General features: G+C 33.8%; 1 protein-coding gene across 9 annotated transcripts in view; it reads left to right on the top strand.

The window, feature by feature from the left end:
* The window catches only part of COP1 (COP1 E3 ubiquitin ligase), a 256,670-nt gene that overhangs the window by 67,052 nt on the left and 166,244 nt on the right, over window positions 1–23,374 (top strand). For 6 of the 9 annotated variants that reach the window (XM_077988244.1, XM_077988120.1, XM_077988082.1 and 3 more), the window contains 2 exons: window positions 4,750–4,809; window positions 6,218–6,294. The exons of 1 other annotated variant lie outside the window; for it this stretch is intronic. In XM_077988244.1, the coding sequence (XP_077844370.1) occupies window positions 4,750–4,809; window positions 6,218–6,294 (137 nt within the window). The remainder of the gene's footprint in view (window positions 1–4,749; window positions 4,810–6,217; window positions 6,295–23,374) is intronic. 2 more of the 9 variants (XM_015123351.3, XM_015123346.3) reach the window with 1 other exon arrangement.

Here is a 23,374-nt window from a genome sequence, read left to right as displayed (position 1 = left end):
GTTGCCAGGCTGATCTTGAACTCTGACCTCAGGTGATCTGCCCGCCTCAGCCTCCCAAAGTGTTGGGATTACGGGCTTGAGCCACCGTACCTAGCCTTGCTCGATTTTTAAAATCAGCTTTTCCTCACTGAAGGTGTAATGGTGTATTCTTTTGTTCAGTTTGGAACAATTATATATAATTTATTTTAAATTATATTTAAAATTCAAATAATGAGTTTAATACTTAAGCATATCTTTATCAAGGCACTAATGAAAGTCAAATGAGTACCAGTGATACTCATCAAAGCCATTGTCAGTAATGGGAAAGTCTGTCTCTTGTCTCCTTATGGGATTCTGAGACTGACTTACTCTTTACCTTTATATTAAATGTTTCTATAAGTTTTCTTTGGCTTTGGCACAGTGTTAAGAGAGTGCTTGCTATTGATTCCTTAGTCCCATGCTCTCAAATACCATTGTCTTAGTTCTCCATCTTAAGTATTTATTTATTTTTTAAGTAGCACCAATCTCTGTAATGGGGTTCAGGTAAATGTGATCTAGGAGTTTATTATCATTCCTAATTTATGATTGATTTTCCTTTAGGTAATAGCAGTTCAGCTTATTGAACTTTTCTTCATATATCTTTAAAACATTCTTGGACTCATATTCAGGCTTTTCTTCTAGGTTCTCCTTCCTGGGGTTATGATGTTTACGGAGTGAATTTAGCCCATTTCTTCTTTCCACATCCTTGAAATGGTTGTCCTTCATCTTTTTTCTGTTTACTAGTACTAAAATGTCTTGCACTGATGCCCTTACAATTTACAGCTCAAAATCCCTTCAGAATTCTCATCTTGAAATGGAAATGCCTCAAATTTAATATGTGCTCTCTCAACAGTTTTCATTCTTCCAGACTTTTTTCTTGTATTTCTTGCCTGATATCTTGTCAGACTTTCTCATGGATAGGTTATATCATTTTGTTTTGCATTCTATCTGTATGTTTGTCTGGACAACACCATGCCTTCGTTATTTCACTTTTAAATTGAACCATATGAAATTGCTGTTTTTGAAGTAAAAATTGTTTTATTATTGGCAGTTTTATGAGTTTCACCTTATATATATAGTAGCCTCCATATATAACAATAGTTATATTATCCAGTAAAAGCTTTGAGGTACTAGGAGATGGAAGATTTTTTTCAGAGAAGACATTAGAGTTTAAATTTTGAGATTTCAGGTGACTTTGGAAATTTTTCTGGAATTTCAAGTTCAAAAGCAGAATAAAAATTAATTTGATTTCAGTTATTTATGTATCATACAAGTAATATTGGCTATCTTTGGCTATTGATACAGATATTTACTTTCTTTTTAAATGTAATTTCAACTTTTAGATTCGGGGAGTACATATACAGGTTTCTTATGTAGATATATTGTGTGATGCTAGAATTTGGGGTACAATTGACCCTGTCACTCAGAAATGTGAGCAAAGTACTCAATAGTTAGTTCTTCAACACTTTCTCCCTTCCACCACCCCAGTGGTTCCCAGTGTCTGTTGTAACCATCTTTATGAGTACCCAATGTTTAACACCCACTTATAAGTGAGAACATTATATTTGGTATTTGGTTTTCTGTTCCCTCATTAATTGACTTAGGATGATGGCTTCCAGCTCCATCTATGTTGATGCGAAGGACATGATTTTGTTCTTTTTTTATGGCTGTATAGTATTCTCTGGTGTCTGTGTATCACATCTTTATTGAGTCCACTGTTGATGGGCAATAATGAATCTTTGCTGTGATGAATAGAGCTATGATGAACATACAAATACACTTGTGTTTTTGGGAGAATGATTGATTCTCTTTTGAATATATACTCAATAATGGAATTACTGGGTTGAATAGTAGTTTTCTTTTAAACTCTTTGAGCAATCTCCAAACTCCAGTCTCCACAGTGGCTGAACTAATTTACATTTCCACCAGCAGTGAATAAACATTCCTTTTTCTCTGCATCCTCACCAGCATCTTTTTGTTTTTGTTTTTTGTTTGTTTTTTCACTTTTCAATAATTGCCATTCTAACTGGTGTGAGATGGTATCTCATTTTGGTTTTTATTAACATTTATCCGATGATTAGTGATGTTGAGCATTTTTTCATGTGTGATGGCTGCTTGTATGTTGCCTTTTGGGAATTGTCTGTTTATGTCTATGCCCACTTTTTAATGGGGCTGTTTGTTTTTTGTTTTTCATTTATTTAAGTTCCTTATAGATTCTGGATATCAGAATACTCATTCAAATGAGTATTTGTCAGATACTCATTCTTCTTTTTAAATGTATTTTTTTAAAGCAATTATACTAAAGACCTCTTATACTAAAGCATTTGTTTAAATAAAAATTTCAAGAGTGGAACATTTTAAGGTAGTTAAATGAAAATGTTTAAGAGATGACCATGGTAGTGTTTTTCTGAATTAGAGGTCAGCATCACTGGATGCTGGAGTTGAAAATGTCCATGAACCCAAAGGCTTCAGTGATGGTGGGGAATAACTGGGATGTTTATAGATGGCTCAAGTGGGTAGACAGGGATTTGGCTGCTTGGTATGAGCTAGACAGAGTGGTTTTTATGTTATGGTGGAAAACTGATTTTAGGATGGAATACTAATTGTTGGAAATGACCATGGAATGCAGTAGAAATAGTGAGTTCCTATCTATTAGTAAGTCCTGTAAACCCTGGGGCCTCAGAGACTTTATCAGTTGAGCAGCCGTTATTCGAAAGAGTTTCAGGACAGACAGTGTCTTTAAGAGTGAGCAGGGTTTCAGTTAAGGTGACATTGTGTGACATATTTTAAGGTGGTAGGAAGTTTATTAAAGTAGATAGATGAGTTGAAAGCTTTTGAAAATGCTAATCACTCTTTCACCCTTGATTTCTCCATCAGTACTGTCATTTCCCCTGGTTTTCTGGCTGCGACTTTGCCCTTCTTGATAGTTAATGCTGCTTCTTCCTTTGCCCATCTCTTTGACATTGGCTTTTTCCACCATTCCAGTTTTGTTTTTATCTCTTCTGACTATACTGATTGATGTTAAGCAATTTCATTTATTGCCTTAGCTTCAGATTTATTATTTACCTTTCTCATAGCTTTTGTACCTTTGCATGTGTTGTTATTTACTCTGCTTATTGTGTCATGCCTCACTGTTTTCTACTTGGCAAATTCTGTTAGTCCTTTAAGGTTCAACCTCTGATTTAATTTTCAATCAAATTTTAGTTATCTAGTCCTGTTCCTACCCTACCAGCTCTACATTAGATGTGGTCTATATTCCCTTAATACATTGTATACCATCATCATAATGCTTGCTATAATATTTCAACTATTGGCTTTCTTGTTTGCCATCTCCCCTAGACTGAACTCAGTGAGGGTAAGGGCTACAATTGTTTTTAGATCCTGTTCTTCTCAATACTTAGGAAGGTGCCTAGAACTGGTAAATATTTGAATGAATAAGTTGTTATATTGCCAACTTTGCCTGTATTGCCGCAGAAGATACTAATGCTAATAAGTCTCTATAAAAACTCTGTTCACCTTATCAGTCATTAAAGAAGTGAGTTAATAATAAGGTACTGTTTTCAATAGGTAGTAAAGAATAGTAGTTAACAGCATGAATTCTGTAACAAGAAGCCTACCTTAATTTGAATTCCAGTTCTGCCACTTACGGAATGATTTTGGACAAATCATTTAACCTTTCTGTGCCTCATTTTTCACATCTGGCAATCAGTAATATATAAGCATTAGTTGTTAATATTTTACATTTATAAATTTGTTCAATATATCCGGGTTAGAGTAAGACAACCGCATATTGTTGATAGAAATTTAAATTGGTATAGTGTTTCTGGAAAGCAGTTTTCTTTTGATTGAATCATTTCATTTTTAATACTCTTAATCAAATCTGAAGTAACCTTTTAATAAAATCTGAAAATGAAATGAAATCTGAAAGACCAATATGTTCCCGAGTAATATATGATAGTTTGCAGGCAACTTAAATCTCTCATGAGACAGGGAATGGTTCAATATGTTGTTTAGTGTTATTCAACAATTAAATGTTAGCATTTTAGTGGCATGGAAAATTATTATGGTTTAATAGGCAAGATATAAAACATAAAATATCTCAGATATGTTTTTAAAACCCTTAAGAAGGAGGTGTTAAGATACTGACTTGTGGTTGCTTTTGGATGAGGGGATTTAACCTCTGTCAGACTAATGTTTATTTATAAAGTGTGATTAAAGGCCTGGTGCAGTGGCTCACGCCTACAATACCAGAACTTTGGGAGGCTGAGGCAGGCAGATTGCTTGAGCTCAAAAGTTGGAGACCAGCCTGGGCAACATAGTGAAACCCATCTCTATTAAAAATAAATTTAAAAAAAAAGTAAAAGTGTGATTAACAACTGACATGCTGAGTTTTTCTGTTTAACAACTAAATGAGGTAATGTGAAAGTTCTTTGGCTATCTTGTATTTTTTTAAGTCACTGTCGTTCATCTCTCATACTTTTATTGTAAAATCAAACTGTTGTATTAAAGAAGTACAACATCGTGTTTTCACATAATTCTCTACCATTGCATTTAAAAATGGGAACTTCTAGCTATATTTTGTTGGTGGTTATCCCTCCTGTTAATTTGCCATTAGTGCCCAGTTTGATAGAAATTATTTTCCTAATGTAAATTTATTTTATGATCATGGTGATGCCATTTTGGTTTGGCTTAGGCTTTTTTTTTGTCTCTCTCTCTCTATTTAATCTGCAGCAACTGGAACAGATCCAGAAGGAACTAAGTGTTTTGGAAGAGGATATTAAGAGAGTGGAAGTAAGGAATCAAGAATTTCTCGCATCCTTAGCAATTTTTCAATTTCATGAAATTGTCACCTTTCCATTAAGTTACCATGTTAAGTTTATGGGATTGGTCTTAGTTATGAAGAAAGTAACAGCTGTTACTTTCATTTTAATTGAGAATGAATTTTTGTAAAAAAAAAAAAATTCTGAACACTTGATGATAAAATATAGTCTAAATTTGTTTTACAATGTTTTATTGCCATAATTTTTCTTGATTAGATTGACAAAAAAAAAAAACCACTCAGTTTTCTTGGAGTGCCATCATAACTTAAAACTGTCAATTATTACCACTAAAATGCTTTTTTTATTAACAATTTTTACATACCTACTCTGTGCATTTCTAGGAGTTAAGGTTAATTAAAAGAGAAATGTAAGAATACATTACCAATATTCTGGGAATTTACGTTTAATATAGTTTACCTAAGGAAATTTATGGGAGGATCCTTGGGAGTCTTATAGGATATTATGATTTGAAGTTTTTGCCTTTGGCTGTATTTATTAAAAAATTTAGTTTGTGTTTTTAAATTATTTATATGTTATAATTTTCTTTTGCTGATATGTAGAACATGTTAAAGATTAATGGATTTAATATTTAGTGGATGTTCAGTATCCTCTGTGGCATTCTTAAGTTGTTACACATTTATGTCACTTACTTGACTGTATGATTGAGCTGAGCTTGGATTAGCCAGAAATAATTCTGTCTGATGATGCATCTTTAGTGGCATTTTAAAATTTGCTGTTTCTTCATTAATCAAAATTACATAAAAAAGGAAGCTAGATTGTCAGTGTGAAAGGCAAAATTCATATAATGGTTGATTAGGCCTGTTCCTCTGGATTACTGATCGAAAATTAGAGTTTAAGTCATTATTAAACAAAGCTAATATTTCAATCTTAATGTTTGTGGAAAATATATATAAAGCAGAGACTTGACATATTCTGGGTGTTTTTTGTGCTTTTGTGTTCAAGAGTTGAACCTGATGATCCAGTTATCTTACTGTCATATTTATCTTAGTATTTATCAATAGATAATCACCTGAATTAATGATGTGCTAGTTCACTATTCACGTAGTGTAATGTACATGTCATTTAAAATATTTACATTTATCTTTTTCTGCATTTGGTAGCTTCATTAATGATGAACAATATTTAGTAAACAATTTATGGTTCTTTAAGATTGTGTACCATAGAAAAGGCTTGTCTCTTAACTTTTCACATGTCCTTGCTTTTCTATTCTGTGGAGAGGAAGCCTTCAGAAATTTGATGTTGAGACAAATGAGGACTGATGAAAACCCAGGAATAGAAAGGAATATATCATGCCTCTTTTTGATTTATATATCTTCTATTTGAAATGTCTACTATAATTCAAATAATTTTATTTTCAGGAAATGAGTGGCTTATACTCTCCTGTCAGTGAGGATAGCACAGTGCCTCAATTTGAAGCTCCTTCTCCATCACACAGGTACAAGCTTCACACTTGCAATTGATTAGAATTCATGTTACAAAATGTGCATATGGTCTAGTTCTTTAGGAGCGTTTTCCATGCAGTGTATGAAACCCCTGAGAAATTACTTTGGTCATGATCTAGAAATGAGATTCATATGGCCCATCTGTTTCCTTAATGCGATGAATTTTATGCCAGGAAGAGTTAGCGAGTAGAAGACTATAATGTTATGAATTCACAGTTGGATTAAAAGTTTGATGACTTTCTTAAAGTAATGATAGCTCTAAATATCTTGTGAATTAAAGTCAGATGACATTAAAAAATCTAAATTTGAGAACATGAAGTGGTAGTATTAGGGAAAAATGTGGTAAGATAAAACCTTCGACTTTTCCCCCTAACTTGTTAAATTTTATTGGGCAGATCACTTTTCCCACATTTAAAATGAGAGCAATAGACAGATCTGTTAGTTTAGATTTCCTTGATATTTTCTTATAACTCCTTGTTATTAATTAATTATTCTCTATGTTATATTAGAATGGCGTTATATTTGTCATGACCATTTCCCAAGATTTTAGAATAATGCCCGGCTTCGTTTAGTAGTAGCTATTTGTAAAATACAGTGAATGTGTGTGTTTCCCTTTTAGCTTCAAAATTCTATCTCATGAAATATGTACTCTCTCAGTCTTGAGTTTTGAATTTTTATGCTTGAAATGTTCAAACTAAGAACAGTTTTACATGAAATCATGTGTTTTTTGGTTTGTTAAATCCACCCTCTGCTTAGGATAATGATGTAATGGAATCTTAACAGACAAATAGTTTTAGGGTAATGTGGACTATCAGGAAGTCCAATTCTACTATGGTAAATTATAATAACCTTCAGAATCTATCACTTTAGGAAAGCTGTTTTGGATCTAGTTTGGTACATTGTGTACAGAAAGAGTGCAGGGTTGTTCTAGTTGAGGAGAATTCAGAGATTTGACATTTTTCCCATTAATTATAGTATGGAGAATCCTTGTGAGTTCTGGTTGATTCTGGTATTATTTTAGCTGTGTAATTCAGTTGATTTTCTTCTATATTTTTCTTTCTTTGAAACATTTGAGAATGACTTGTCTGTGTATATTGTTATCTTTAAGCCTAGAATTCAGTTCTGATATGCACAGGATCTTTGTCAATGGAATATTTATTATGTAAGTACATACAGGGAAGAAAAAGTTGTCACATCACAAAAAGTTCACTAATAATGATTCATTCCCATTGTCTTATTCCTCTCTGTTTAACAGTAGCATTTTTTTTTTTTGTATATGTTGTTTCCAGATCTTTGTTACTCAGTCTGTCATTGATTGTTGGATTTTATGAACTTGTGACAGTATAGTGAATTTACTTAATTGCTCTATTTATTGAATGCCTCTGATATGCTAGGAGCTATTCTAGGTGTTGGAGCTAGCTGACAAAGTCCCTGTCCTTTTGGAACTTACCTTTTGGGATGTGTGTATGGAGGTTGGGGGAGATACTAAAAGGGCTAATGTATAGCGTAGTAGTATATAACATAATACAGTCATGCACTGCATAATGACGTTTCAGTCAGTGATGGACTGCATATATGATGGTGATCTCATAAGAAAATAATGATCTCATAAGCATATAAAGAGACCTAATATATGACACTTGATATTGGCATTGCAGATCAAGTAGGGGAAATGACTGATATTCAGTAATGGCGCTGGGACATTGGTTTTTTGCATATATATATTCACATATATATACACATACATATATATATATACACCATCTTGGTTTGTGTAAGTATACTCTGTGATCACATAATGACAAAATTGCCTAATGACACATTTCTCAGAGTGTGTCCCTGTCATTGAGTGATGCATGACTGCGCTACCTTAGGAAGAATAATTAGGCATGCTAGGGGTTTGCAAAAGGGTTCTGTTTTAGTTTTCATAGCCAGGCTTCTCCAAGGAGGTGGCATCTAAGTTGACACATTAATCAAGTAAAGACTAATTATGATAGAAAGTTATGGGATGGTGTTAAACAGTATCTGATTTAGATTTTAAAATGTTTACTTGGATTCCTGTGTGGTGGACAGAGAAAATACTACCAGTGTCCCTCTCAACTTCCTGACATTGGAAGCTAGGGAGAAAAGTTAGGAAGCATTGTAGCAGTCAGAAGAGAGGAGGTTGGTTTGCATTAGGATTTTATTGATGGAAGAGGTAAGAGTGGTTGTATTGTAAAATAAAGTAGCAGATCTTGTAAAACATACTAGATTTCATGAAGTTTATGAAAATGTTGTTGGAGAATTGCTAGAATTGCTTGCAAAGCTATCATTAAATTAGATTCTAGCAGAGTTATATGGGTTAACAGTTCAAGAAGCAAAAATAGGCAAACAGTATTTTCTTCAAGAGTGTTTTGATGTTTTCTGTAAACAAGTGATTTGAGTATCACTGAAGGCTTCAGAGAGGCACTTGGGAAAAATGATGTAGCCCTTAAATACTCTGAGTGAAAATGATCCTTAAGATTACGATTTGAAATCAGACATGCTGACATGAATATTATCTTTTATAATACTATTAATATTTGATTTTTCTTTAAGCAGCAGCATGTAGTTGCAATTTTACTGATCATTTTTCTTTCAGAATTGTTAGCTTTATTATTTAAATGCCAGACAATTTTTGTTCTTATTCCTCACTAAAAAGTTTTGATCTCTCTTTAAAACAGGCTTACTTTACAAAGTTCTTTTCTAGATTTGTTAGTTTTCTGTAATGATTATCTTTGTTATATGTCAGGTCACTGAATCCTTTACATAGATTCTGGGTTTATGTTTAGATTATGTATTTAAATGAAAAAGAAAAGCAGAAGCCAGATAATGGTATTCCCTCCCTTTCCCAGTCCCCCACAGAACTTTATATTCTACCTACTTTGATTAGCTGTAATTGTCATGTCCTGTTTTACTGCTTCTGCCTTGTTTAGATCCTTAGCATCACCTAATCTAGCAATAGTCTTTTAACCTGTCCTCTTATGTGTTGTTGTCAGAAATATGATGTTTCTTTCCTGCTTAAAATTTTTCAGTAGCTGCCTATCATGTACGTTGATTTAGATCCATCTCTTTGCATGACCCTCTGTAATTACCTAGCCCCAGCCTACTGTTTTCGTGCTTTAAAGTTGTATGTAACTCTCAAAGCAGAATGTTAGGGTATCTTTGCTTATACTGTTCCTTTTGCCTAGAAACTTCTCCTGGATTCAACTGTTAAGTAACTATCCCCAAAGACCCCAAACCTGGGGTGAGGTCTTTCTTTTTATTTTTTATTTTTTTTGTTTTTATTATTATACTTTAAGTTCTAGGGTACATGTGCATAATGTGCAGGTTTGTTACATATGTATACTTGTGCCATGTTGGTGTGCTGCACCCATCAACTCGTCAGCACCCATCAACTCGTCATTTACATCAGGTATAACTCCCAATGCCATCCCTCCCCCCGACCCCCCATAATAGGGCCCTGGTGTGTGATGTTCCCCTTCCCGAGTCCAGGTGATCTCATTGTTCAGTTCCCACCTATGAGTGAGAACATGTGGTGTTTGGTTTTCTGTTCTTCGGATAGTTTGCTGAGAATGACGGTTTCCAGCTGCATCCATGTCCCTACAAAGGACACAAACTCATCCTTTTTTATGGCTGCATAGTATTCCACAGTGTATATGTGCCACATTTTCTTAATCCAGTCTGTCACTGATGGACATTTGGGTTGATTCCAAGTCTTTGCTATTGTGAATAGTGCCGCAATGAACATACGTGTGCATGTTTCTTTATAGCAGCATGATTTCTAATCCTTTGAGTATATACCCAGTAATGGGATGGCTGGGTCATATGGTATTTCTAGTTATAGATCCTTGAGAAATCGCCATACTGTTTTCCATAATGGTTGAACTAGTTTACAATCCCCCCAACAGTATAAAAGTGTTCCTATTTCTCCGCATCCTCTCCAGCACCTGTTGTTTCCTGACTTTTTAATGATTGCCATTCTAACTGGTGTGAGATGGTATCTCATTGTGGCTTTGATATGCATTTGTCTGATGGCCAGTGATGATGAGCATTTTTTCATGTGTCTGTTGGCTGTATGCATGTCGTCTTTTGAGAAATGTCTGTTCATATCCTTTGCCCACTTTTTGATGGGGTTGTTTGTTTTTTTCTTGTAAATTTGTTTGAGTTCTTTGTAGGTAACTATCCCCAAAGACCCCAAACCTAGGGTGAGGTCTTTCTATTCTTTTTTCAGATGCTCTTTCCCTAAAAACTTAAGGGAAGGGAAAAGGAAGCAGGAGATAGAATTAACCACTTGTTTTGTAAAGATTTCTACTTATTTTGATCCTGTTTCTATAGTATGTATTACTTTGGAAAAAATACATGTTTTCCATGCTGTACCGTAATCCTGTGAATATTGGTTTTTTCATATACTTCCACATTTTTATGATTTACATATAATAGGGACTTAAATATAAGGTTTTGAGTAAATATATACCTAACCTAGAATGTCATTTAATTTTCAATTTGTGAATTTACTGAAGCATGACATTTAGTACACTTAATAAGTAAATAATTCTTTTAATCTTACTATAAAAGCTATCAGTTATGCTTCATTGAGGTGAGGTATTTAAAAAATAAAAATAAAAATCAGTTGAATTTTTTAACCTTGTAAGCTTTCATCCATTTCAAACTTTCCATATAATCAATCAAACCTATGACTGCTATACTTAGAACCTTTTTAGTCTGTTTTAAATTCTAAGGAAGGAAAGTCTTCACAATTCTCAGTATAAACCATAGTTTACATTTTATTGTTGCATAGTTGTGTGTGTCAAATAATGAATAAATCAGAGATTAGTAGGCAAGCATAGTCTCTTTTACTTATTGTGAAGTGGAATTGGTTCTTTTGTATAGGAGGGTGATTATGAGGATATATATCCTATTTGCCCTTCTAGAGTATTATTAATGTTTTAGACATTTTTTAACTTTTTAGCTCAGACTTTATTTAAATAATACGGCAAAACATTTTTGTTAGGTTCTCTTCCTGGCAAATAGGACAGTGCTGATTTTTTTTTTAGATTAAAACATACTTAGACTAGGCTTGATTTTCTCTGAATTTTTGAGAGTGTAAACTGGGTGGACTCTACATGGATTAACAAATGTGGATGTTAGGCTCTTTAAATATTATTTAGTTTAATATTATGTGTAATTGAATAGAAAGGACTGCTAAATAACTTATTATCAAGCCTATGAAGCCATTAGCTTAGTATAAACCTAGTATTACCCTCTTGTGGTTAGCTGTATATCTGGTGTGATGAGGAACATTGGCATACTATTCATTAGATTTTAAGTCCTCGTCAAAGCCATTGCAGTAACTTTGCTTTTAAATTTCTGAATGTATCTTATTGATGTCATTTCTCTCTTAGAAATAATTATCTCATAATTGCTTTATTCTTTGTCTTTAAGCAGTTTTGGAATGGTGAGTTATTAGTCTCTTCTGTGTGTTCAGAACATCAGAGAACTTAGTTTGAAAAATGATGTATTAGTTGAAACTTCTCTATCTCCTTCAGCGGGGTATGCTTTATAAGATCCAGATAGTTGCTGGAGTTAAATTTGCGTAGTAAGTCTTGTTTTTCTAAGATAGTATGTAAATGTAGTACGAAATACAAGTACTAAATAAAATTTTTTGATCTATAGTCTCTTATCTTTAAAATGCTTTTACTGATAAATTGCTGTTGATTGAAAGTTTAATTCATTTTTTAAAAAAATATCATACAGGCATGCATTAGTTTAAATTCTGAATTGCCTGTTTTCTGTGCTAGAGGAAGGAGGAGATTTATGAATAAAATATGTAGGTAAGACTTTTATATAAGACACTTTTGATTTTATTTACTCTATCAAACATTTTTGAAGCATACCTTTTATTTGTGTTTCTATAATTTTGACAAAGTTCCAGATGAATCAAAGTATAGGGATAATAGGAAAAAGCAAGGAATCATTTTATGGAGGCTAGGAATATTTAACATTAAAAATATATATGTAGGGTGGTGATCTAATACCTTGTGAATTCATATATTTTATAATTTGAATACATTAATGATATTTAAGAAACGATATTGCATAATAGCTTCTGGACTACATTAAGAAATTCCTCTAGTTTACTCTTGTCACTCTGTGCAATTATACTAATCTCTGGTCATTGAAAGAATATATGCTTGGGATGGGTATGGAGGACAGGAATGAGTCTTTAGTAGATGAAAAGTGAGCCGTCTTCCCTATTTTTGCATAGTGAGTCTTTGGCTGGATTATTACCCCTGACATTGTCGTCTGCCACTTCACATGTTAATGCTTAAGTTCTTAGTACCTTTTGGCAACTATTATTGGTTCAACAACTTTATTTTATTTGATATTTTTTTTCTTAATGCAGGAAATGAAATGTTTTTATGATCAAGTTGAACTAATCCTTAAGGAGAAGCTTATGACAATACAGGAAGTTATCTGTACACAGGCTAATACTTTTTCTCAAATCTTCAAGGTTAGGTGATTATAGATGGATTTTTAAGAAATCTCAACTACACTTGCATTGGAGAGTTTTGAACATACATGGTGTTTTGATGTAATTTAATGAAGCTTACCTTTATGTGAGAGTAGTAAAACCATTTGATTGTTTTATTCTTGTGAGTACTAAGGGTTACTTGACTTAATTCTGACCCTAAACCATGCCAAGGAGTTGAACTTGATGCCAAAGTCAGTAAAATAATTGAAGAATCTTAAGGAATCTTGATTGTGAACTAAAACAAAAACAAACACAAAACACAGGAAATAAACTTCCATGGCAATAACGTAGGGGATTCTCTTTGTACACCTGTAATTTCTCATTAAAATTGACAGGTAATAGAAATTCAGTAAGTTCTGAAAACGTTTCTTGAAACTGTAATTTTCTTTAGAATAGTTGAATAATTTATTTTCAGTCATTCAGCCAGTATTTGAGGTGTGCCAGGCATGTATAAAAAACACTGTGTTAGAACCCAATTATTGAGAGAAAATATTTGTAAATCATATATTGGATTAGGTGCTAATGTGCAAAATATACAAGGAACAAAATATACAAATACTCTATGAAACAACCTATTTTTAAAATGAGTAAACGACTTGAACAGGTATTTCTCAAAAGAAGACATAGAAATGGCCAACAGATATATGAAAAAAATGCTGAACATCTCTAATCATCAGAGAAATGCAAATTAGTGCACATCACCTCACATTTCTTAGATTGGCCGTTATCAGAAAGATGAAACAAATGTTGATGAGGATGTGGAGAAAAGGGAGCTCTTATACACTGTTGGTGGTATTATAATTAGTACAACTACTTTGGAAGACATTATGGAGGTTCCTCAAAAAACTAAAAATAGAACTAATAATAAAAATACGATCCTGCAATCCCGTAAAGGAAATAAAATCACTATGAAAAAAATCCCATCTTCTTTGTCCCATTATTCACAGTAGCCATGCAAACAATGTAAGTATTTATCTAAATGGATGAATGGATTTAAAACATTTGTTGTGTGTGTGTATATATACATACACTCACACACACACACACACACACACACACACACGAATACTATTGCACCTTAAAAAAAACCCAGGAAGTTCTGTCATTTGCACCAACACAAATGAACCTAGATGACATTATGTTAAGTGAAATAAGACAGGCACAGAAAGACAAATACTGTATGATCTTGCTTACATGTGGAATCTAGAAAAGTTGAACTCACAGAAGTAGAGCATAGTATGGTGGTTAACAGAGGTTAGAAGTGGATGGGGAGAGGGGAGAAGTTGGTCAGTGAGTACGAAGTTATAGTTAGGAAGAATCAGTTCTGGTGTTCTGTTGTGCAACAAGGTGGTTATAGTTAATGATAGTGAATTGTGTATTTTAGAATAGCAAAAGAGAGGATTTTAAATGTTCTCACAAATATTTGAGGTGGTGGATATGCTATACTCTGATCATTTCACAGTGTATGCAGGGATCACAATATTTTATACCTCATAAATATTCACAATTATTATGTCAATTAAAGATAAAAATGTAAAAAACACTGTTAGGCACTAGGATATATTTGTGAATATGACAGACCCAAGAACCCTGTTCTCATGGTTACATATTCTTAGGAGGAAAAATAAGATATGTGGGTAAATTGGTTATTCTCTTTAAAATTTGGTGTAAATAGACTTTTTGATTCCAATAATTTATAATCATCAAACTGTTTAACTCAAAAACTGTAGTAATTATGATTAATTGGTAGGCATTTCAGGATTTCTATAAAATATCCTTGGGTTCTTGTTAAGAACTAAAATCAACAGAATGAAGGATAAAAATCTTATGATCATTTCAGTTGATACCTAAAAAGTGATGTTGATGCCAGGCGTGGTGGCTCAACCTGTAATCCCAGCACTTTGGGAGGCCGAGGCGGGTGGATCATGAGGTCGAGAGATCAAGACCATCCTGGCCAGCATGGTGAAACCCTGTCTCTACTAAAAATACAAAAAGCTGGGCGTGGTGGTGCACACCTGTAGTCCTAGCTACTCAGGAGGCTGAGGCAGGAGAAATCGCTTGAACCCAGGAGGCAGAGGTTGCAGTGAGCCGAGATTGTGCCACCGCACTCCAGCCTGGTGACAGAGCGAGACTCCGTCTCAAAAAAAAGAAAAGAAAAAAAAAGTGATGTTGATGAAGTTCAACATTCCTTCATGATAAAAACCTTCGATAGATTGTTTATAAAAGGAACACACTTCAACATAATAAAAGCCATATGTGACAGACCTGTAGCTAGTCGTACTAAATGGTGAAAAAGTGAAACCTTTCCTCTTAGATCTGGAACTCAACAAGGATGCCCACTTTCACCATTGTTACTCAACGTAGTACTGAAAGTCCTAGCTAGAGCAGTCAGATAAGAGAAAGAAATAAAGGGCATCCAGATTGGAAAGGAAGAAGTCAAAGTATCCCTGTTTGCAGATGATACGATCATTTATTTGGAAAAATCTATAGACTCCACCAAAAAACTATTAGAACGAAATGATACAGATTCAGTAAAGTTGCAGGATACAAAGTCAACGTACAAAAAATCAGTAGCATGTTTATATGCCAGCAGTGAACAATGTGAGAAAGAATAAAAAGATATTCTTATTTATAAAGCCACAAATAAAACTAAGTACTTAGGAATTAACCAAAGAAGTGAAAGGTATCTATAATGAAAACTATAAAGCACTGATGAAAGAAGTTGAAGAAGACACAAATAACTGGAAAGATATGCCATGTTAATGGGTTGGAAGAATCAATATTGTTAAAATGTTCATACTATCCAAGCAATCTACAGATTCATTGCAATCACTATCAAAACACCAATGACGTTCTTCACAGAAATAGAAAAAAATATCCTAAAATGTATATGGAATCACAAAAGACCCAGAAGAGCCAAAGCTGTCCTGAGCAAGAAGAACAAAAATAGAGGAATCATATTACCTGATTTTAAATTGTACTGGCGTAAAAACAGACACATGCCAATAGAACAGAATAGAAATAGAGGACCCCGAGACAAATTCACACACCTATAGCAAACTCGTTTTTAACAAAGGTGCTAAGAACATACATTGGGGAAAAGACACTCTCTTTAATAAATGGTGCTGGGAAAGCTGGATATTTATGTGCAGAAGAATGAAACTTGATTCCTACTCTCATCATATACAAAGATCAAATCAAAATGGATTAAAGATTTAAAGGCCTCAAACTATGAAACTACAACAAGAAAACATTGCGGAAACTCTGGGCAAAAAATTTTTGAGTAATACCCCACAATCACAGGCAACCAAAGCAAAAATGAACAAACGGGACCATATCAAGTTAAAAAGCTTCTGCACAGCAAAGGAAACAATCAACGAAGTGAAGAGACAGCCCACAGAATGGGAGAAAATATTTGCAAGCTACTTATCTGACAAGAGATTAATAACCAGAATATACAAGGAGCTTAGACAATTCTATAGGAAAAAAAATGTCATAATCATTTAAAAATGGGTAAAAGATTTGAATAGACACTTCTCAAAAGAAGACAAAAATGGCAAACCAGTGTATATAGAAGTGTTCAACCTCATTGATCATCAGAAATGCAAATCACAACTACAATGTGATATCATCTCACCCCAGTTAAAATGGCTTTTATCCAAAAGTTAGGCAGTAACAAATGCTAGTGAAGATGTGGAGGAAAGGGAACCCTTGTCTGTGCTGGTGGGAATGTAAATTAGTACAACTACTATGGAGAACAGTTTGGAGGTTCCTCAAGAAATTAAAAATAGTAGCGTATTACCTAACAGTCCCACTGCTGGGTATATATCCAAAAGAAACCCATATATGAAAGAGTTATCTGCGTTCCCACGTTTGTTGCAGCACTGTTCACAGTAGCCAAGATTTGGAAGTAACCTATGTGCCCATCAACAGATGAATGAATTGAGAAAATGTGGTACACTTACTCAATGGAGTACTATTCAGCTGTAAAAAAGAATGAGATTCTGTTATTTGCAACACCATGGATAGAACTGGAGGTTATTATGTTAAGTGAACTAAGCTAGGCACAGAAAGATAAACAACACATGTTTTCAGTTATTTGTGGGATCTAAAAATCAATTGAACTCAAGAAGATAGAGAATAGAAAGATGGTTACCAGAAGCTGGGAAAGGGTAGTACGGGGCTGGGGAGGTGGGAACGTTTAATGGATAAAAAAAAAAAAAATTAATTAGAATGAATAAGATCTAGTATTCGATAGCATGACAGGGCAACTATAGTCAATAATAATTTAATTGTACATTTAAATATAAAAGTATAATGGGATTGTTTGTAACACAAAGGATAAATGCTTGAGGGGATGGATATCCCCATTCTCCATATTGTGATATTACATGTTGCATGCCTGTTCCAAAATACCTCATGTACTTTGTAAGTATATACACCTGCTGTGTACCCAGAAACATTAAAAATTTAAAAAAACTTAAAAAGATCTAAAATCACTGCTTGACGAAGATGTTAAGAGTTCGTTTAAATTCTGAAGTCTGAGGTGTGAAGAAGCCAAATTGCAGTGTTCATGAGTGTCAACCAAGACTCCTATTTGAAATTCAGATTTTAAAAATCTGATTGATTAGGTTTGAGGTAGATCTCAGATTCAGATGCAGACCTGGGGTTGGGGCGTGACAGAGATGCTACTTTAGAAAATATGGGAAGATTGATTTAGTCATTGATGATAAGCCTGTGTTACTTACATGTGTTTAAATAAATCCTTAAATCTGACGTGCTTATTTTCCTTTTTATAAGAGAAAGTTCAAATATTCAACACAAACATTTTATAACTGTGAGTATTTCATGTTTTGTGCAGGATGGGGGTAAAGATTTTTAATTATTTTACTCTATTCTGTAAAGTTACACATTCTTCTGTAATGTCTTTGAAACACCTCAGATAAAGTTTCTGGGCTTGAGAGGGCCAGAAAAGTTGAAATCAAGTCTCTGTAAAGGAAACAAAGTATTGGTATATACCAACCATTCCCTGTTAATTCCATTTGTATGCTGTGATCAAAGCCTCATGTTTATGACTTTTTGTCCTTTCGGGTTAGAGTCATTTAGAATCACATAGGAAACTTTTTACCCCTTTAATTATAATAGATGTACTTTGATTCTAGGAGATCAGACATGGGGGTACGTAGGGAAACCAAAGCAAACCAACTTTGCTTAGGTATAAGGGCAACCATATACAAATGTAAAATTTCACGTGCTGTTATCATTTACCATTTCTGCTGCTCATGCTCTCTCTCCTACCGAAGTCCTGTCATATTTTTCCCATTCACCACATCCCCCAATCTTTGAATTTTTAATTAATTGTTTTTAGAATGCTTCTTCTAATTATTTCTGGAATAATTCTGATGTTATTTCAGATAGTTCTTTTTTTTTTTTTTTAACAGGTTCTTTTTTTAAAAGAACCCTGGTGGATTGTATCAACTATATCACCTGATAATTTAAAATTTCTACTGTGTGAATTACAAATAAATTGTAATCTACTCCAACTTGTTGGAAAGTGGTAATAGAATACAAACTAGTCAAATACACCACTTTGTGTAATGAACTGAAACTTTCGCTGATTTTGTTAGAGGCAGATCAGTCTTGTTGGTCTTATTCCTTTGAGCTTATTTTTGTCTATTTTAGAATTCTACCAACCGAAGTAGTTTACTTCCAAAAGTAATAAAGCAGTAGACTCAGACCTGTTCCATCTTTTAGAAATTTTCCTTCCTGCTTGCTTTTTGTATCTGCTAGCATTAAGTTTCTTTCTAAGGAAACTCCTCTTACAAAGAAAACTTTTAAATGAGCTGCTCTTTTGCTTTCTTTTTTCAGTTTCAGAATTTTTATGTATTAAACATTTTAAAAGGCAGTAGAAATATTAGGTTCTATAGTCCCCATATGCATTATGTAACTATGACTCTTTGTAACCATGTACTAATTAAAAGACAAGAGGGTGCTGGGTAAATTTTTTTCTGGAGTTCTGAAACACTGTGATAGCTTCTGTTGTTTGAAGAATAAATTGCCCCTATGTCTTTTCTGTAGAAATCATAGATAAGTATTCTATCCTTAGTACTTTTGTTGTTGTACTAACCTTGCATTCCTTAAGTAAACCTAAATTTGTATGAAGTTCCCAAAACGTTTTTGGAAATCTTTTGGGTCAGAGTATAGTCATATTCCTTTCCTGCCTTTACCGATTTTAGAAAGATAACAGAGTCCATATGCCATGTATCATATAATACTGATGGAAGAAAAAGAGGGACTTTCCCATAATCAAGCACATTAGTATTTCAACATTGAAACATGATGTCAGATGTGTTCAGACCAAGTTTTTTGTTTTTATCTTTAAATAGGTTGCAAACAAGCATTTGATTTTCAGAGTTTTGAATTTTAGGTCTTATATAATCTTTTTGAGCCCAAACTTTTTTTTTAAGGCCAAACTATATTGCGAAAAATCTATTTATTGCTTAAAAAGCCATTGTCATCACCAATATTTATTTATACAAAATTTGTGTCCTTGAAATTCAGATACCATGAGAAGAGTTTAGTATTGTCTGTTTCCTAACAGGCAATGAGAGAAGATTTCATTTTAATTTTCAGTTGGATTTTGCATCAAAATCAGGAAATCTATTTTAGAAGTACTTTCCTAGAGGAGAACTGCATTTATATGTTGCAACTGTCAAAGTAGTATTCCAGCTGTGGAATTGTGTCATTGCACTCCAGCCTGGGTGACACAGTGAGATCGTAAACAAATGACGTTTAAAGACATGAAAATAATGTCTGGTACATAGTAAGAACTCAATAAATGTTAGCTGCTGCTGTTATTGTTGTGGACAGATTAGTCGCATAGATTTTGGGTGATATATTTGACTACTTGTGTCAAATGTTAAAGGGTATATGGAGTAAAACAAGAAAAAACATGAAGAATGATTTTTAGTATCGCTGGAGGTCTCTGCAAAATTGGGGCCACAACAATTTTGGTTGCTCAATAAATGGGATTTACTATTAATTTAAAATTAAATTAAAAATATTAAATTATTTAAAATTTAGTATTTTCAGGTTACTTCTTAGTGTTTTCTTTTGGAGAAACTGGTTCAGTAACTATATGTAGAACACTGGAAAGGAGCAAGTTTTATTTGTAGCTCCATTTGATTTATTTATTTAAATGTAACTCTTTTTTCTCTCTTTTACATTTATAGCAAAAAAATGATAATAGTCTAATTTTATGTGAGTATGTGGCATTTTGGACTCTCTTTGATTCCCTTATTCGTAATTCCATATTTATTGTCTACGTTTATCCTAAAACGATCTCAGTGTGCTTTATTTTTGCTCATTGATTTAAAATTTCTCTTTATAATTTAATTAGCTAATATATCTACTAATAATTTAAATTTAAACCATTCTTTTTCAATATAAAAGCCTAGTCTAAAATCAATATGCCTATTATTTTTCCAAGAGTGAACCATTGTTTTCTCTTGGTTACCTCTTCATTATACTATACCTCATATGTGAAACTGACTTAATAATCTTACCTTCTAGTTAGGAAATATGTCTTTGCTTTTGAAGGAAAATAATCTAGGTGAAAATAGTTATATGACATCTACTTGCATAACTGAATTTCTTTGATACCTCAAATTAACAGCTACATTGTTTTTACTTATTTTAGCAAAGCTTCTCATTGTTACCAGCAAGAAGATTAGGAACTGTTTTATTATCTTTTGATTAAAGCGTATTACTCCTCTATCAGTTTTACTTACTACTCTGAAAATTTTTTTCCTTGACATCTTTTGATGTCTTTATTAAGTGTTTTTTGTTGTTGTTGTTTTGTTTTGTTTTGTTTTGGAGGTGGAGTCTTGCTCTGTTACCCAGCACCGAGGCTAGAGTGCAATGGTGTGATCTTGGCTCACTGCAACCTTCGCCTCCCAGATTCAAGATATTCTCCTGCCTCAGCCTCTCTAATAGCTGGGATTACACACACTTGCCATCACGCCCGGTTCATTTTTGTATTTTTGTAGAGTTGGGGTTTCACCATGTTGGCCAGGCTGGTCTTGAACTCCTGACTCAGATGATCCACCTGCCGCGATTTCTTAAGCTAGTGTAACTTTTATAACTTTATTGACATTTATTTGAAAAATACATGATTCTGTCTTATATTTATAGGTTACTGTTTTTCATTTTTCCCTTTAAAATATGTCTATGAGGTGGGGGCTTATCCAGGATTTTCCTGTTCTTCAGTTAGAAAACATAAAGTGCCTAGGTAGTTTATATAGCATGGTGGTTCTTGTGGACTCTGGAACTTGACTGCTTGGGTTTGAATAATAACATTGCTATTTCCCAGTGTTGTTATCTTGAGCCAAATATATAATCTCTCAGTGCTCGAGTTTTCTCACTTGAGAAATGAGAATGATAATAGTATTATCTACATTAGAGCTGTGAAGTTTATTTAGGTTAGTGCATAGTAAACCCTCAGTAATTGGTACTGTTGATATTGTTATTGCCATCTAGTGACTGCAGATGAATCAAGAGTTAAAGTAGTAGTACAGCACCAGAGTCAAGAGGGACCCAGCCGTGTCAGTGCTTTCTAATATTCTTTTTTTTTTTTTTGAAACGGAGTCTTGCTCTGTTGCCCAGGCTGGAGTGCAGTGGCGTGATCTCTGCTCACTGCAGGCTCCACCTCCTGGGTTCATGCCATTCTCCTGCCTCAGCCTCCCGAGTAGCTGGGACTACAGGCACCCGCTACCACGCCCGGCTAATTCTTTGTATTTTTAGTAGAGTCGGGGTTTCACCATGTTAGTGAGGGTGGTCTCGATCTCCTGACCTTGTGATCTGCCCACCTCAGCCTCCCAAAGTGCTGAGATTATGGGCGTGAGCCGCTGCACCCGGCTATATTCTTTTCTCTGTGTGTGTGTGTGTGTGTGTGTATGAATGTATGAATGTATGATATATATTAAGCAGAATTAATGGGTTTTATTATTCAAATTTTTCTGTTGCAGTCTGTATTATACCTTTTTCTTAGTGAATTAAATTAAGAACTGCTAGAAAATACGTTTCATATTCTGTAATCATTAATAAGATACTATTTTAATTCTTAGTTATATCTGCAATAAACTGATGAGTATTTTTTAACATATATGAAATGTAGAATTATATCACTGTATACACTGAGATATCAGTATTCATTTTTTTGGCTTGCAGTCACAAAATTCTGAATCATAAATCCATAAAAATGTATAGCTGGAAATGTTCTGTTCTATAGGCCTCTAAATATGCAGCTACATGATTTTATTAATGTTATACAAACGCTAGGGGATTGAGTTTCATTAGTAGGAAGAACAGAGATTTTTAATGCATTGCATTACCTCACTTTCAGTCCTATTAGTCTCTGGATGGAGTAAACTGAAAATAGCATGCAGTCTTGTCATACCAGTGTGTGACTCTATAGGAAAGGCAAGCAATGGTTACATTTTATCTAAATAAACTCATGAGAAGAACATTTGAATTCTTTATATGGTTAAGTTCTTTAAAGGCTCTTTTATAATTCAGTTTTGCTATAGGAACTGTTAACACAATTAAGGGTTTTTTTTTTTTTAAATGTGCTGTATTTTTTGGCACTCTCTAACTTTATTTTTTCATTGATACATAGTATTTTGTACATGTCTGTGGGGATACTTGTGATATTTTTTACATGCATAGAATGTGTAATGATCAAGTCAGAGTATTTGGGAGTTATCCCATCACCTTGAGCATTTATCATTTCTTCTGGCTATTTTGGTTTTGGTTTTGGGTTTTTTTGTTTTTGTTTTTGTTTTTGTTTTAGACGGGGCCTCTCTCTTGCCCAGGCTGGAATGCAGCGATGCGATCACAGCTCATTGTAGCCTTGACCATTTGAGATTAAGTGATCTTCCCACCTCACCTTCCTGAGTAGCTGGAACCCCAGGCATGCACCACCACACACAGTTAATTATATGTAGAAAACGGGGTCTATGTTTTCCGGGCTGGTCTTGAACTCCTGGGCTCCAGTGACCCTCCCACCTTGGCCTCCCAAAGTCCTAGGATTATAAGCATGAGCCACTGTGCCTGGCCTCTTCTAGCTATTTTGAAATATACAATATATTGTTGCTAACTGTAGTCACCTTAGTCTGCTCTCAAACCTTAGAACTTATTTCTTTCATGTAATTTTGTGTTTGTACCCATTAACTATGTCTTTAAAAAAAAGAAGACTTCTGTGTAGGCAGATTCATATGATTTATTTTTGAAAATGTGAAGTTTTATGTTACTAATCTTGTTAATAAAAGAAACTAAAATTTATTGAATATTTGCTGTATTTTGGCATCATACTGTGAACTTTACATGCATTATCTTATTTAAATCTCAAACTTCTCTGATATGTCTTCATCATTTAGTAGATGGAGAAGCTAGAACTCAAGTAAGATTAACCTCTTGCCCAGAGTCAGGCTATTCACTTCTATGGGTAAAATCCAAACTGT

The sequence above is a fragment of the Macaca mulatta genome, chromosome 1 (assembly GCF_049350105.2).
Source record: "Macaca mulatta isolate MMU2019108-1 chromosome 1, T2T-MMU8v2.0, whole genome shotgun sequence".
Classification (NCBI taxonomy): domain Eukaryota; kingdom Metazoa; phylum Chordata; class Mammalia; order Primates; family Cercopithecidae; genus Macaca; species Macaca mulatta.
Note: the sequence above shows the minus strand (reverse complement) of the source record. Positions and strands in the feature narration are given on the sequence as shown.